At 32.0% G+C, this 15,627-nt stretch overlaps 1 protein-coding gene across 1 annotated transcript; it reads left to right on the forward strand.

The window, feature by feature from the left end:
- The first annotated feature begins 9,024 nt into the window (after positions 1-9,024).
- Positions 9,025-15,373, forward strand: LOC132266382 (glutamine synthetase cytosolic isozyme 2-like). The gene is made up of 12 exons (XM_059767234.1): positions 9,025-9,206; positions 11,284-11,323; positions 11,466-11,569; positions 11,743-11,791; positions 11,910-12,016; positions 12,224-12,311; positions 13,768-13,896; positions 13,986-14,060; positions 14,194-14,247; positions 14,351-14,388; positions 14,553-14,712; positions 15,015-15,373. Exons 1-12 carry the CDS (start codon positions 9,133-9,135, stop codon positions 15,165-15,167), a joined length of 1,071 nt encoding a protein of 356 aa, XP_059623217.1. The 5' UTR covers positions 9,025-9,132; the 3' UTR covers positions 15,168-15,373.
- Positions 15,374-15,627: the final 254 nt, after the last annotated feature.

Here is a 15,627-nt window from a genome sequence, read left to right on the forward strand (position 1 = left end):
GTAACTTAAATCTATGTTACGTATAATCTATGTGTACTCCTTTTTATATATAATATATAAATATATATCAGATTATTATTTAAGGACTTTCCTTATATATATATATATTTATTTATTTATTTATATATTAAATATACATATACATGGGTAATTATCCGTACCCATTAAACCCCTTATCCAAGTAGTCCATGTCAGTCCAATTGATTGGTCAATTACTACTATCCCTATCCAATTCCTTAAAAATATAAAAATAAAATAAATAAAATAAAAATAAAAATAAAATAATTAAATTCCTAAAAAAATATACATCATCACATACAATTCAATTTAAACAAATAATTAAATTAACACATTTAAACAAATAATTAAATCAATTAAACCAATAAACAATTAGCCAAGAAATCAACTAAATAATTAAATGCAATTAAAATAATAAAAAAAAAATACCGAGACTATCCTTTTAAAATTAGGGGTATTACAGTTATGTCCTTTTTGTTTGGCACAGTGCAAATTCTATTTACTGATATTCTTCACAATAATCCATTAGCTGTCGAAAGTAAATTCTTTGCGATATTGTGACTTAAAAAGATCTTTAGTTGCTCATCTGCACAAAAAAATTAAAATTAAAAGTAATTAGAAGTTGAAATTTCAAAATATTTATGAGTTAAATTAAACACAATAAAAAACTAATGTATCTTCATTTAGGGCCGGCCCTGAGGGCAGGCGACCAAGGCAGATGCCTAAGGCCTCCGATTTAGCCCAATTTTACTCAGGCTTCATGAAAAATAAAATTACTAAGGCCCAAAACTTGAAAAGCCACTTGAGCGCAGCAGACTTATATAGCATGCAGTAATAATTGAACAATAACAAAAATAACAAAAAAAAAAAAAAAAAACCAGGATAGTAGTATGTAAAGTTAACACGACAGTGTGAATTGTGACACTAAATTTTTCATTTATTTTTTTGTCACGTATTACACCAATTACTAATACGGAATCTAATACATATAAATTAAAACAAATACAGTTATCAGATTATATAAATTTGACATATACTACTTTGTTATTCAATTAAATAAATAAATATTAATTAAACTAACAACCAAAGAAACAATTGATTAAATTAGCCTTTCCAAAAAAAAAAAAAAAAACTTAATTGAATTAGATTAAAAAAATAATAATAAAAAAAAAGGAAAACCAATGGCATACAAAAAGTAGTCAATGTTGTGGAGATTTCCAACACCATTGAAGTTGACCCCGTCAACCGGACACTCTATAAAGAAAAAGAAAGATGAAAAAATTATATATATATTATGCCACACCATGAAGCTTATTTTTGTACTTTTTTGTTAAGTACTTATAATATATTTCATGAAATATTGTCAAATATATCTTTGAATATGATTAACAACAAACTGAATCTTATTGCATGAAGAGATAGGAAGTGGTATTGTCGAAACTAGAAAATCAAAGTCATGGCACATGTTCTTCATCTAATTATTCTTTTTCTTCTTCTTCTAACTTACTCAATTTGATTTATTTTTTCTAATAATATTGAATATGTACACTATTTATTGGTGGTGATAAATTTATTATTATTGGTTGGTTGTCATATGCAAACTGTACTGGCACACAATTATTTGTTATTGGTGATAAATTTATAATTATTAGTTAGTTGTCTATGTATACTGCAGATGCGCATAATTATTTATTAATGATGGACACAATTATATGGTAGTGTGTTAAGTTTTAGTTGAATGTATTACTTGTAGAAATTGAAAACATCGTGTAAATATATTTTATGTACTCATCGTCTATATATATATATATATATATATATATATATATATTTTTTTTTTTGTGCGTGTGAAATTTTATTTGCAAAAGGCCTCAAATGTGAGAATTCGCGTAAGGCCTCTCAAAATTTTGAGAGTCTCGATTAGGGTCGGCCCTATCTTCATTGATGTAGCCACTAGGGTGATTCTTATTGATTGTAGTCATGCATGCATAATATTTGGTCATCATTTTCTACATAATGAATTAACGATTCATCAGACCATTTAGAACCCTAGAAGATGGGCGACTAGGTTGAAGCACATGATTTTCATTCACTCGAAACCAAAGTTTTACCCTAGTTTGGTCTGCACCTGTACCAAGTCTTGCATAAAGCCTCACTTTCGTCCATCTTCCAATTAGGCTGCCTATCAATCGGTTGCCTTGAGGAAGCTAGGTTCGGCGCTACTTGATTGTGGCATCTCAGGAACATAATCTTGGGAAGGGATTTGGGATTATGGTACACTACTCCCATAATATAGAGTATTATCGGGTTGTGACTATGAAAACAAATCGATATTATTTTCATCAAATGGAAAAAATTCATCGGTCGGTTAGGAGTTGTAGTGGAATGGTGATCTTGGATCCATGGAATTTGAAGAATATATAAATAAAAGCTAAAATAGACAAAATAAATAAATGAAGCTTGGAGGAGTAGAGAATAGACATGGGTTTGATGTGGTTTGGAAATGTTTTTATAGACATGGGTATTTATAGAGTTGAAAATGTTGTTGTTGTTTTTTTTTTTTTTTTCAAAATATATAGTCATTAAGGCACTGTTTGTGTCAATCAAACAGTTCCTAAACGGCTAGTTTGGCAGGTTTAAATAAGGGGGTCTAATTTTTATAGGCCAATATACCCAAATAATGCTTAAGGACCATATTATTTATTTACTAACACCAAAAAAAGTGAAAAAAACAAGGGTTTTAGGGGCAATTGGTCAGCCAAACAGGGCCTTAGGACCGTTGCCCCATTTTGTTTAGAAAAATCAGTTGAACGACAACGTTTTTTTTTTTTTTTTTTTATTTTTAATTTTATTTTATTTTTATTTTTTAAAATTCCCTTCTCAAAATGACATCGTTTTGAGAAGGATTTTTTTTAATAAAAAAATTAGCGATCGCGGGCCAGCAAGCGCCTGTGGGCCTGCTCACATTAAGGCTCGACCTTAGAGTAGTTTGCGTAAGGTATTGTGCTACACCAAAATCAATAACGGGAAAATGATAAATTAATTCCATGTTACATATGCACTATAAATGATATTTATCATATTGTGGATATGGATTGTGATGTGGAACCACTGTGGGCTGACTATTAACGCATTACCTATTAGCATGAATGATTTGCCAATGTATAGTTCAGTTGTATGGGTACGTAGTATGATCTACTAAAATGGTTGATTTGCCAAGGCATGATTGAGTTGTCTGGGTACGTACATGGTATGATCTATTAACATGGTTGATTTGCCAAAACATGGTTGAGTTGCTTATTACTTTATGTTTATAATTGCATATCACATGTTTATGGGTATTGAGTTGGAGGTTTTGTTTTTTATTGGGTTGGTTTGGTTAGAGATGATTGGTTTACCAATGCTCTGATTGGGTTGTAGAAAAGATGATTTGTTTGTAGGATTAATGCATCATTTATTATTTTTTAGATTTAGACAATTTCAACCACAGGGTTGAAGATTTCGCTTATTGTCGTTTGGCCTTCATGATCTACTCTTTCGGTTATTTTAGAGTAGGGACTTATTATTTTTCTTTCTAAATTCTTATGGATAATATTTTATAATTTTGAATTTAGAAGTTCTTATTTTACCAGATTTCAAGATTTATAAATTTAAGAATTATTTAACGTTGATATTTTTTTCTTTATTGCATCTTGTATTTCGTGCTTTGATTATTATCAGATCTTGATGTCAACTAGTTTTCATGATATCCTTGTTTGTGGTCATTATCTTCTAGGTGTGCTAGCTACGTACTACTGTTCAACAGGGTTTTAATAATTTCTTCATGGAAGAAAACACCATCACTTTCCTGCGCCTAGAGCTCTAAGACACACACATTTAGAGAGAGAGAAATAGGTTAATCACTCTAAAATTTTGCATGTAATTTAAAATGAGTCTTTTGGTAGTTTTGTTATTTAATAAATGAAATATAATTTTTTTAAATCAACAGAGTAACATCATTATTTTACATGTAAAAAGCACTATGACAGTTTTGAAAAGTGAAGACAAATTAGAATCAAAATAACCATTTATTTAAGATTTGATTTGACATAACTTAGGATGTGTTAGTAATTTGACCTAAATCAAAATAGGATAGTACTTTTGCAGGAAACAAAATTTCTGCTAAAGAGGGTAGGGTTGTTCAAATGGGTTCGTTTGTGAGAATTGGCCAGATCCTTGTAAACAGGTTGAATTCTTTATTGAATCCTTTTTAAACGGACCAAATCCTTTGTGAATGGGTCGGAACTTTTGTAAACGTATTAGGCCTTATCAACCGAAATGGGTTAACTTGTCAACTTGAATTTTTGTTTTCAACTTGCTGACCGTTAGCACAAGTTAAAAATTGATTTTTATTATTTTTAAATTTTTTTTTTTTTAAAATTAATTTATTTGTAAACAGGTTCTATTTATTGTAACGGTTATAATATATTGTAAATGGGTTGGGTCTTATAACAGCCTTGCCAATTTGAATTTTTTTTTTTTTTTTTCAAATTTTATAAAATTTGAAAAACAAGAATAGTAGATCCAAACCCATTAAATATGTTTTGCAGCATATGTTTGACCCGCTCACGATTCAAATTCCATCAAACTTATGCATTTGTCATTCTCATTACAAGGTTGAATGTCACTAAAGATGTGTAAAAATTTGTATAAATATTTTATCGTTATGGACAATAAGGTTGTAGCCACCCTCTCTTTTGATGCTTATCACACTCAATTTTTGAGTTGGTTCGGCTGGCTCTTCAAACTTGATTTACAAATCAAACCTACCCTATATATGGGGCATCCTGAAAGCTAAACAGTAAAATCTAATCTCTAAAATTATCCATTCAAATATCTTAGGTATTTACAAACTTTATAAAACTCCGTAATCTTCTTTAAAGTTCTACGATAATTTAATTTCTACCAACTTTTCTACATTCTAAAATCCTCTCCCTCAACAATCTATAATTATCTGCACGAGTGTAAAAAGTTTTTTGAATACGTATGTCACGTCATGAAAAAGTTTACAATACTGTACTACAAAGCCTATCAACCGTTAGATAATCAATCAATACGGTACTCCGAATCCTATCAATCGTTACATCATCAATCAAGTGAGTTTCATCATCACATTCAAAAATCTCTGAAATATGATATTCCAAAGTATTGTAGACCTTTATGTAAATACAAAGTTCTACGTAGCACAACCTCCCATTAAATTGGTGAGACATTAACTTGAAGGTAGGAATGGGTGTATTTTCTCCATGATTTGTGATTGTACTTAACTATTGTTATGGAACAAATTTCTTTTCTTTGTGAGTGAGCAGCTGTGAGCTGAATCTTTTCGCGGTTATGGAACAAATTTAAATTCCTCTATCATTATGCTAGATATTTTCATTTCTAAAATGTTTATATATATAGTGAATAAGTAAATGAATGATCTATCATTGTGAGCTGATTTTTTTATTTTTTATTTTTCCTTTTTACATGCCAACTTTATACTTAATAACTCTTTTTAGTGTTACACGATGGTTGTATTGATTAATGGTTCTTAGGTATAATATTATTGGTTTCTACACCCCAAAAGACACTTGAAATTTGATTTGATTTTTTTATTTTTATTATTTTTTTTTTTTCTCTAAACCATGAGAAAAGTTTTTCAGGAAATCTTAACATAAATTTATTACTGACCTACCAAAATAAGTAACACTCCTGATAATTATTCAAAGAGAAGAAACCACTTTTGGTGATTAATTTAGTTTTTCGTTTGAAGAAACCAGTTCATTGAATGGAAAAAGAAAATGACAATTTGAGAAGAACATATAATTAAGATCAATTCTTACCGGGACAAAGAGAAAAATCTAAAATAAAAAATAAAAAATTCTAAAATACATGTCTCCACATATTAAAATACAGAGCTGTCCCAGAGATGTACAACATGCATAATCCTTTGGATTGTTATAAGTGTGTATTATCTGATTCCTTGCCTTAATTTCATGTGTATATAACTATATATACGTATAATCTTGTGTTTTGTTTAAATGAGTTCAACCTGGGGTATGACTCCGAAGGAACTTGGGTTGTAATGGGCTACTTTTGGGCTGAAAATAGTCTATCCTTGGGCTTGGGGAGGTTTACCCAATACTGTCCGTTTTGCGGGTAACAATATCTCAGACCCGAGTGGGAAATGTTAACACCAAGCCTATTGTGACCTAACTAACTGTAAGTCTACTATCAATTCGTTTAAAACCAAAGCCCATCCTTCTTCTGAAGGTATTTTATTTATTTATTTTTGTTGACGAGGGTAGTGTCAGGATTTTAGAACATTCCATTTCTTTTTCTTTTTTATTATTTTTTTTAAAAAATAGAAAGTTAAATAGATGCTTATTTTTTGTCCCCAAGTTGAAAAAGCCAACCTAGCAAAGAAAGGAACGCTCACATTCTGAATGAGAGGTGAGTGGTTCGAGTTACTGGAACAGAATGCGTGTGTCTGTAGGATTGTTACTAATTGTGCACCTCAATTAAAGATTAAAGAGACAAACTAATGCTACTAACCATTCAAGTAAAGGAGTTGGATTCTAGGCATACATAGCATGGTCACATGTATGAGTAATTATAGATATCAATTGTGATAAGGTACGGTAAAATGCTTTACTACGAAGAGTTTGAAACTTCAAACACACTCAAATATTATTTGAAAAGACTTATAACTATCTATATGTCACACACTTGGACCTACATATGGCTAGCTTTTTAAACAAAGTGTTTCTTATTTCTAGCCAACATATAGCTAGCTCTTGTTTAGTGCATAGGGGAAGGGCATAGCTGAGAATGGTACCCAACTTCCACAACATGGATGGACATTTGGGAAGTTGGTGTCCACTTGGAAATTGGGGTATAGCATTTGCCTACTGAGAAGTGTTGGACCTTAAAGTCGTGTTCATTGGATAGGAATTGATTGTTGATACTTTTGTTCTTTCTTTTGACTACATTGATGCCTTTATTCCATGATTAATTAGATAGGTTTGCTTCGAATGGATTTTATCTAGTATTTCCATTCATCTGTTCTGATCAGACACCGAGGAATGTAAACAGTAGAATATGTTCCTTCTTGTCACTTGCGTGGTGAAGGGAAATAGAATTCCTTTATTCTTTGGTGGAGAGAAAGAGGGGAGGAAAAAGAAGGGATGGTAGACCACTTTTCCCAACACATCACTATCTATTTCTTCCAATAATAGATTGAAGGATGGAAATGGATGGCCTCAATTTCTCTCTCTCTCTCTGTCTCCCTCTCTCTCTCTCTAAATAAATAAATAAATAAATATATATATTTCATCAATTGTTTTTTCTTTTTCTTTTTCAAATAAAAGTGTTTAAGGACAGGAGAGAAAGACTAATTATACCTAGACTAGCTATGTAACATGCTACATCACAATGCTACATGATATAATATAATGTGCAACACTTATATAATAACGATGTAATAATTTTTGTAATACACTTATATTGCATTAACGATTTAAAATTGCTACGTTATTGATGTATTGTTAAGTTGTGGTTTTAAGTACACATGACCAAAAAGAGAGGATTCTAAATATAAATTCAACTTGTGCCAATCTATGCTGGCTGGTGTGACGTAGGCTGGTGCAAGGTACTAGGTGAACAAAATAGTGAAGGATCATTCCCAAAACAAACAATATTATATTATGTGGTGAAGTGAGCAGTTACAAATAATATCAAAGTCGAAGCTTAACCAAAAGTGTGGTCAATGGGGACGTTAGCCCCTTAAGGGAGGTAATTGAGGTGACCTATGTGGATAGGTATGAGAAATTGGACAAGTTATCACATTAGACGAACTATAATCATACATGCTCTGAATATGGTAAAAATGCTTATGTGTGCCCAAAACTTTGTCAACTTGAGTATTTACGATTAAATTAAACAATAATTCATTTTAAATAAGATGATGTGTTGATCCAAATAAAAGTGCATTACAAAATAAAGATTTTGTTGTTCCTCATTTTTCTCCTACCCAACTAAACAAAATTAGAAAAAAGCCTTCCATTAGAATCCCTTTTTCTTTCCCCATGTCTCTATCCTATATATCAAACATATATAATATATATTATTACACTGCATAGAAGTAAGTGCTTCAAATGGATGCTCTTTGGACCATCATCCATCAATACGTCAATTTGGCAGCAGATGCCTCATCCACAGGCCATGACAGGGATGAAGTTTGAAAGTGAATGGCTATTCTCTAACGAATGGGCTCTGTCAGATTACTGAACTTTCTCAAGAAGCTTGAGTTAGCAAAGAAATTTTATTTCATTTTTTTGGCCAAACACTAATTTAATACTTCTAATTTTTATTAGAGGTACAATTTATGTGAACTTTTTTTAGCACTTCATAACCACCCACCACCAGGTAAATGGGAAATTACCAGAAAAACTTATTAGGAGTGACCCTAAGGCGATTCAAAGACTTTACCATTAGACCTTCTCATTCGAATCGGGATTGACTAATGAGTGTCTATTGATATAAAAATAAAAATGTCAATTGCAAGACACATGCATAAAAGAGTTTTAGCATAAATTGTTTCCAAAATAATTAAAAGAGCGAAAATTGCATCTCTTGACACCATGCCTAAGCAAAGAGCATAATTTTGACCTAGGAATTACAACAACATAAAATAGGTGTCAAATTAAAATTAGGAATTCGACTTTTTATTTATTTATAGTAATATCTTACAAATATAAGAACTTGGAAATCCTCAGTAGATTCTCTTTTAAATTCCAACTTCCCAAATTTTTGTTTACATTATTTCATTTACTTCGTAAAAAAATGGTAAAAAAATACTTAATATAATACATAATATATGTACAAATATTTGTGTAGTAATTACTTTTTCATAGTCCCTACTCGTGAAATGACTTGTGTTATCAACATAGAGACCGCACTATAAAGGCAGCTCATTACCTCTGTGTCCAGAGTACTCTGCATTCAATCAATCAGAGAGAGAGAGAGAGAGAGAGAGAGACAGTGAGGAGAGAGAGAGTCAATTGAAGACCTTCGTTCTTCTGTGTTTCAGCAATGTCTCTGCTTTCAAATTTCGTCAACTTAAACCTCTCTGATTGCACTGAGAAGGTGATTGCTGAGTACATTTGGTGAGTTTATCGTTAATGGGTTGTTTTCTTTACTACATATCGTTAATGGGGTTGCTCTGTTTTTAATTATTTTGGGTTGCTTTATTTTCTACATGTTCATATGGTTTAGATAGTGAATGTGCGACTGCTTTGTGGTTTTTTTTTTTTAATTTTTTTTTTTTATTATCATTTTTATTTTATGAAAACTCGATTTTGTTATAATTTTTTTTTTTTTTTTTTTTGGGGCTTTAGTATTGTTTATTCTCTATTTTCTTGTATTTTGTTTGTCACGACTGGCACGGTTGGGTAGGTATGTGTAGACGTTGTTCATTTTACACTCCATTCGTGTTCACGATTTTCAAAATTGTGGATGACCTTATGGTGAGCTTGTGCACAATCTCCATTTATGACTTGTCACTGTCTAAGTTACACATTTCTTCTTAATGGCTCTTGTTTTTACGCTCAACTTCAGTCACACAATTCTTCTCAACAGTTCCTGTTCCCACGCTCTGCACGTGTTCTCACTTCCGTTCCAGTATTTATGACTTAAATTTACAATTCTGGAGCTCTCAACCTATCCTATTGTCTGCTTTTGCACAGCTCATGAAAATCGTCTCCACCTAGTCGATGTGGGATAACGCATTGTTAATTTTTGTTGTATGAGGTTATATTAGTTTCATTCGGCTTTAATATATATATATATATATTATAAGGTAAATAGGTATGTTTTATTCATGGGTGGACCCAATTATTTTACTTGGAGCGGTAGAATCAGTAAACGCAGTACTAAAATAAAATTTTAAAAACTTAAAGTGTAATGTTTTCTTTACTATAGAATTCTTAGGAACTAGATCAAAGAAAATTATTTTTGAAGTAAAATATTTTATAATTTACTATGTTTATTTTAATAAGTAAAAAAACTAAAGCGTATTTTTTTTGTTGATAATTTACTAAATCTAAGTAAAATATAATTTACTATGTTAATAAAATAAAATAAGGAATAAGGGTGGGGTTATATTTTAAAATCATTGACCTTTCAATATGTGGTCTTCCAAAAATAAGACCTAAAAGGACTCAAATTGAGGTTCTTTATAAATTTTAGAATTTTTTAGATATTTTTTTAGAATTTATTGTTTTCCTCCCTCTATTAACTAGTTATATGCTTCTCTAACCATTTCACGAATATGTTTATATCTAAATTTATCTTTTCTTGTCGTGTTGCACATCCATCTCAACTTGCGCATTCTAGCTATTCTCATTATGTGAATATGTTGTTTTTTACCCGCCTAACACCCTGTTAAACAATTTCACAAAGTTTGATTCATCTAATAATTGTTTTTCAGAATTTATCTTTCAAATTTTAAGTTTTTGCGATTTCACAATATGCCAGAAGCACCCTTTATTAACCCATCATGCTTTAATTTTCTGATTAACATCATTTCAGAATTTATTTTTATAAATATATTTTTTGAAAAGTACCTTTTTTTTATTATTTTATAAATAATCATGTTTAGTTAACAAAAATGGTTTTTTTTTTTTTTTTTTTTTTTTTTTTTTTTTTTTTTTTTTTTTTTGGTATTTCTTGACCTTTGATTTCACCACTTGTATTTTAAGTTTATTAAAGTTACATTTCATTATTCAGTTTTAGTCCTACATATATTATATACTCTCTCCAGTCCCATCTCTAATTTTGTTAATTGAAACAATATAATCAACAAATGGCTTACCCCATAAAACTCTGTTCTGAACCTTTTGTCATTACATCCATAACTAAATCAAAAGGATAAGCAGTTAATTGCTAATTATCGAGTTAAAGAAATTAACCTTTTTCTATCACAAAAGCCTTGACTTGTTCTAAAATATAGTCATGGTTCCATCACAAAAGTCATTTTCCATGTAAATATAGCTATGTAACTATTTTTTACTCATTTCTTTCAGAAACTCACCAAATTTTATATTTATGGATCCTAACATAGCCTTTTTATTTTTATTTTAAAAATTTGAGTGTGAGACCAAAAAAAAAAAATTGTTTATATCCTTTTCCTTGTTCAATCTAGTATTATTTAATTCTCTTTTTTTAATTCAAATTCTTCAACAGGATTGGTGGATCAGGCATGGACCTCAGAAGCAAAGCAAGGGTAATTATTATTTTTTTTTGAAAAAAAATTTATATATATATTTATGGTAGGTGATCACACACACACATACAACTTAAACACAACCACTGTTGCTCTAATGGTGTGAAGATTTGTGATGCATGTGGCTGTTGGATATGCATAGACTCTTCGTGGATCTGTTACCGATCCCAAAGAGCTTCCAAATTGGAATTACGATGGATCGAGCACAGGTCAAGCTCCTGGGAAAGACAGTGAAGTGATCCTATAGTATGTTTTATCTTTGTACATTCATTTATTTTGTTCATTTTTCTTAAAATCCCCAACAAGTATTATTTTTTATTTTTCTGTCATTTTTAATCTTTTGATTCTATTTACTTCAAATGAGAAAAATTCTATTTAACTGTGATTTTTTTTTTGGCGCGGACGATATAATAAAACAGTCCCCAAGCAATTTTTAAGGATCCATTCAGGAGGGGCAACAATATTCTAGTAAGTTGAACCTTATCTTGCATTCAATTCATTATTATTGTTTAAGGTCACTTGTTTTATTATGTTTCAAACCATATTTTGAACTAAAGTGTCTTTATTTATCTCGTAATTGTCTTAGGTCATGTGTGATACTTACACTCCCTCTGGCGAGGCAATTCCAACAAACAAGAGGTATAATGCCGCCAATATTTTCAGCCATCCTGATGTCGTTGCAGAAGAGCCATGGTAATTAGTTATGCTTATTTTTTTTTCCCGAACTTTGTTCTCATTTCTATTCAAGTTTTACTCTGTAGTTGTGATTACGATCAGAGCAAATAGTTAGATCGAGGAGAATGTCTAGGAATTTCCATCTCAGGATTTAGGATATATTGGTGTTGATATCGTTTTTTTATTAGAATCCCACTCTTACTTGAAATTCAATCTGTAAAATAGGTATGGCCTCGAGCAAGAGTACACCTTGTTGCAGAAAGATGTTAAGTGGCCTGTTGGCTGGCCATTGGGAGGTTATCCAGGACCCCAGGTAACGAAACACATATTTTTCGCAACATTTAATAATTTTGGTGTATATTTTTTTTGCCTTAGTCTTGAATACTTAAATTAGTGGGCCACACTTTTTAAGGTATGACAAACAAATGTACAGATAAAAAGTTATCTATTTTTTGAATAATGCACTCTTTTTATTGAAATTCCATCCGAATAAAGTTTTAAATTTTATAAAAAAAACAAAATTACCTCTCAATATTAAATTTAAATACATTATAAAATATCAGACCTTACAAATAACCCCTTGTTCATTTTTTCTTCTTATTCTCTTCCTATCACACCAACTATGCTTCTCTGTGTCTCTGTCTGCTAACATATATATAAATAAAATACACATTACAACACCACCACCAACACCGGCGGGGGATCGCCGCCGCCGCCGCAGCACCTCAGCCTCTCCGGCGTCGGTGTTAGAAGATCAGCGGCAGTTTCGCCGTCGTCTTGGAACAAGTTGTGGTCACTGAGTTGGATAGAGAGCTAGGAGTGAACGAGTCGACTCAACCGGGACCATTAGCAGACGCCGATCGGATCTCTTGAAGAGAGAGAATGGAAAGGGGAGAGATGAGAGAGAAAGGGGCTGTGAATGGGTTGTGGATGAGAGAGAAAGGGGCTGTGTGTATATATATATATATATGTATTAATCTTTGCAAAATCTGGGTCGGATTCGAAGGATGAAGGCTCTATGTAGAATTAAGGGAATTTTTGAAACAGCATTATTTTCTTCCGGTGTTGAATTATAGAGCTATTGGAACCGCCTTTTTATATAATTCATGTATTCATACCTGATTCTTATTAGTTGGATATTCGATTTAATAATTTGGTTTGTTAAAGGTTTAATTACTTATTTTACCTTAAAAAAAACTCATTAACAGAGTAAGTTGACTAAGTAAGACACACATGCATACAGAGAGAGAAAGGGTTTGGGTTTGATGTATTTAAGTTAATTAAAATATTAATTTATAACAAAGGATTTGTGGGTTTTTCAAAGCTGAAGGGAACGGCATTGTTCAAAAAATAAATAACTTTCATCCGTGTATATTTTTTTTTGTCAAACCTTAAAAGATGTGGTGATAGTTTACCTAAATTATTTTGATTAAGTCTTCTTATTTATTAAGACCATATGAATTCAATGGTATTATCTATGTGTCCTCCTTTCCTGCTGTTTTAGCTTCCCAGTTTCAGACTTTTGACATGCTTGGCAACCACTTGGTGGTGTTGAAATTCATTTCATAACATCATGTCAATACTTCAAAATTTTCTTTCCTTTTTAATCCTAATTTTTCTTTATATCTTAAAGAAGTTCTACAGTAATTTTTTTTTTACTAATTCCTTACTTCAAATTTTCTTTCCAACACCTGAGATAATTCTTCAATCACTCTAATGATTCTATGTGTATCAGTTTTGATTCAATTTATTTTGTTATTGTGACATAGGGACCATACTACTGTGCGATTGGTGCTGACAAAGCCTTTGGACGTGACATTGTCGATTCTCACTACAAGGCCTGCCTTTATGCCGGCATTAACATAAGCGGCATCAATGGAGAAGTGATGCCAGGCCAGGTAAACGAAGATTTCGAGTCATCTCCTTTCTGTTTTCTTCCCTTCTAATCCGAATTCTAACTTTTCATCCTCGGTCATGTTAAATACAGTGGGAGTTTCAAGTTGGACCTTCTGTTGGCATCTCAGCCGGAGATGAGTTGTGGGTGGCGCGTTACATTCTGGAGGTACACTTCAACAAAATCGAAATAATTACTGCTGCTGCTACTACTACATTTTCATGGAAAATTGCTAGTACTTGTATCCGGGATTTTGTAATATAATAGTTGTGCTAAAATATTGAACTGTTTTCGTTAACAGAGGATTACTGAAATTGCTGATGTGGTGCTTTCTTTTGACCCCAAACCAATCCCGGTAAATTTTTTAGTTTGATTCTCAAGAATCGTTAGTTTCCTTGTTAAATTGCTAAAATGGAAGCGATACGACATATGATGTTAATACTTTGTTGCCTCACCAGGGTGATTGGAATGGTGCCGGTGCTCACACAAACTACAGGTAATGTACATTTATACTGAAATGTACGTACTCCATGTTGAGAGATTATATTTAAATTACACCATTTCTAACAGCTTAAACTTTTAGAGTAGATGGATTGTTAACACTCCATTCGTCCTCCCCTTCTCTCTTTCTCATACCGAAGTCTATGATGATGATTTCAGCACCAAGTCTATGAGGAGCGACGGAGGCTATGAGGTCATCAAAAAGGCGATTCGAAAGCTTGGGCTAAGGCACAAGGAACATATTGCCGCGTATGGCGAAGGCAATGAGCGTCGCCTCACCGGACGACATGAAACAGCCAATATGAATACATTCTCATGGGTAAGCACATTCCCTCTTAACCTATGCAAAAATGTTAAAATTTTGTTTGTTACATTACATACTAAGATTGTACCATTTGGAAGACTACCACCACCAATTCCTATAAATTGAGCACTTTTGAAAACATACTTTTTATCGAACTATTCAATTGTTGTTGATGTAATAAAACCATGAACGGGTTGTGTTTCTTTAACAGAGGGCATTAGAGCCTGATACACTTTTGGACATTATTCATTGCTCGTGCTACAACTGAAGAGGAGGACACGGATTTCTCATATTTGTGCACATTATTTTCTTTTCAGGGGGTTGCAAACCGTGGTGCATCCATTCGGGTTGGCAGAGACACGGAGAAAGCAGGCAAAGGGTATTTCGAGGACCGGAGGCCTGCTTCAAATATGGATCCGTACGTGGTCACTTCCATGATTGCCGAGACCACCATTCTGTGGAAACCGTGACTCTGCTGACATTTCACAAAAGGAATATATCAGAACAACACCACCACGGTCCATTTTTCATTCAAGTATCTTTCCTTTGTTTTTCTTCCTGATGTAGCAAGCTGACCTTGCTTACCTTAAGGTTTGGCCTCATGTATTAAATAACAGTAACATCTATATTAATAACGATACAAAGGGAATAAATTTTTTGATGTTTTCAGACAAAATGTATCAATCATGTTCTGTATTTTCTGTGCATGACCTTCTCTTTTATGTTTGCGTATGATCCTATACTTTGAATCTAAATACCACATAACAAATCCAAACCTTACATTGTTATTACAATTTATTTCCTCATACCTTTTAAGCACAAATACAACAAGCTTTGGGCACACGGATCTTTTGCTTCAACAGCACCGTGATGTACAACAAGAGACGACTGTGATTGTTTACACGAATCTAGAAAGGGGATGTAATATGA

This window comes from Cornus florida, unplaced genomic scaffold, assembly GCF_030987335.1.
Source record: "Cornus florida cultivar Cherokee Brave unplaced genomic scaffold, ASM3098733v1 CherokeeBrave_3.0.0_Hap2_Chr07, whole genome shotgun sequence".
Taxonomy (NCBI): domain Eukaryota; kingdom Viridiplantae; phylum Streptophyta; class Magnoliopsida; order Cornales; family Cornaceae; genus Cornus; species Cornus florida.

Excerpts from the sequence above, each read along its gene's own strand:
- LOC132266382 (XM_059767234.1), top strand. The coding sequence starts at position 9,133 with ATGTCTCTGCTTTCAAATTTCGTCAACTTAAACCTCTCTGATTGCACT. Across the intron at positions 9,207-11,283 it reads GTGATTGCTGAGTACATTTG|GATTGGTGGATCAGGCATGG; the intron begins GTGAGTTTATCG and ends ATTCTTCAACAG. Across the intron at positions 11,324-11,465 it reads ACCTCAGAAGCAAAGCAAGG|ACTCTTCGTGGATCTGTTAC; the intron begins GTAATTATTATT and ends GGATATGCATAG.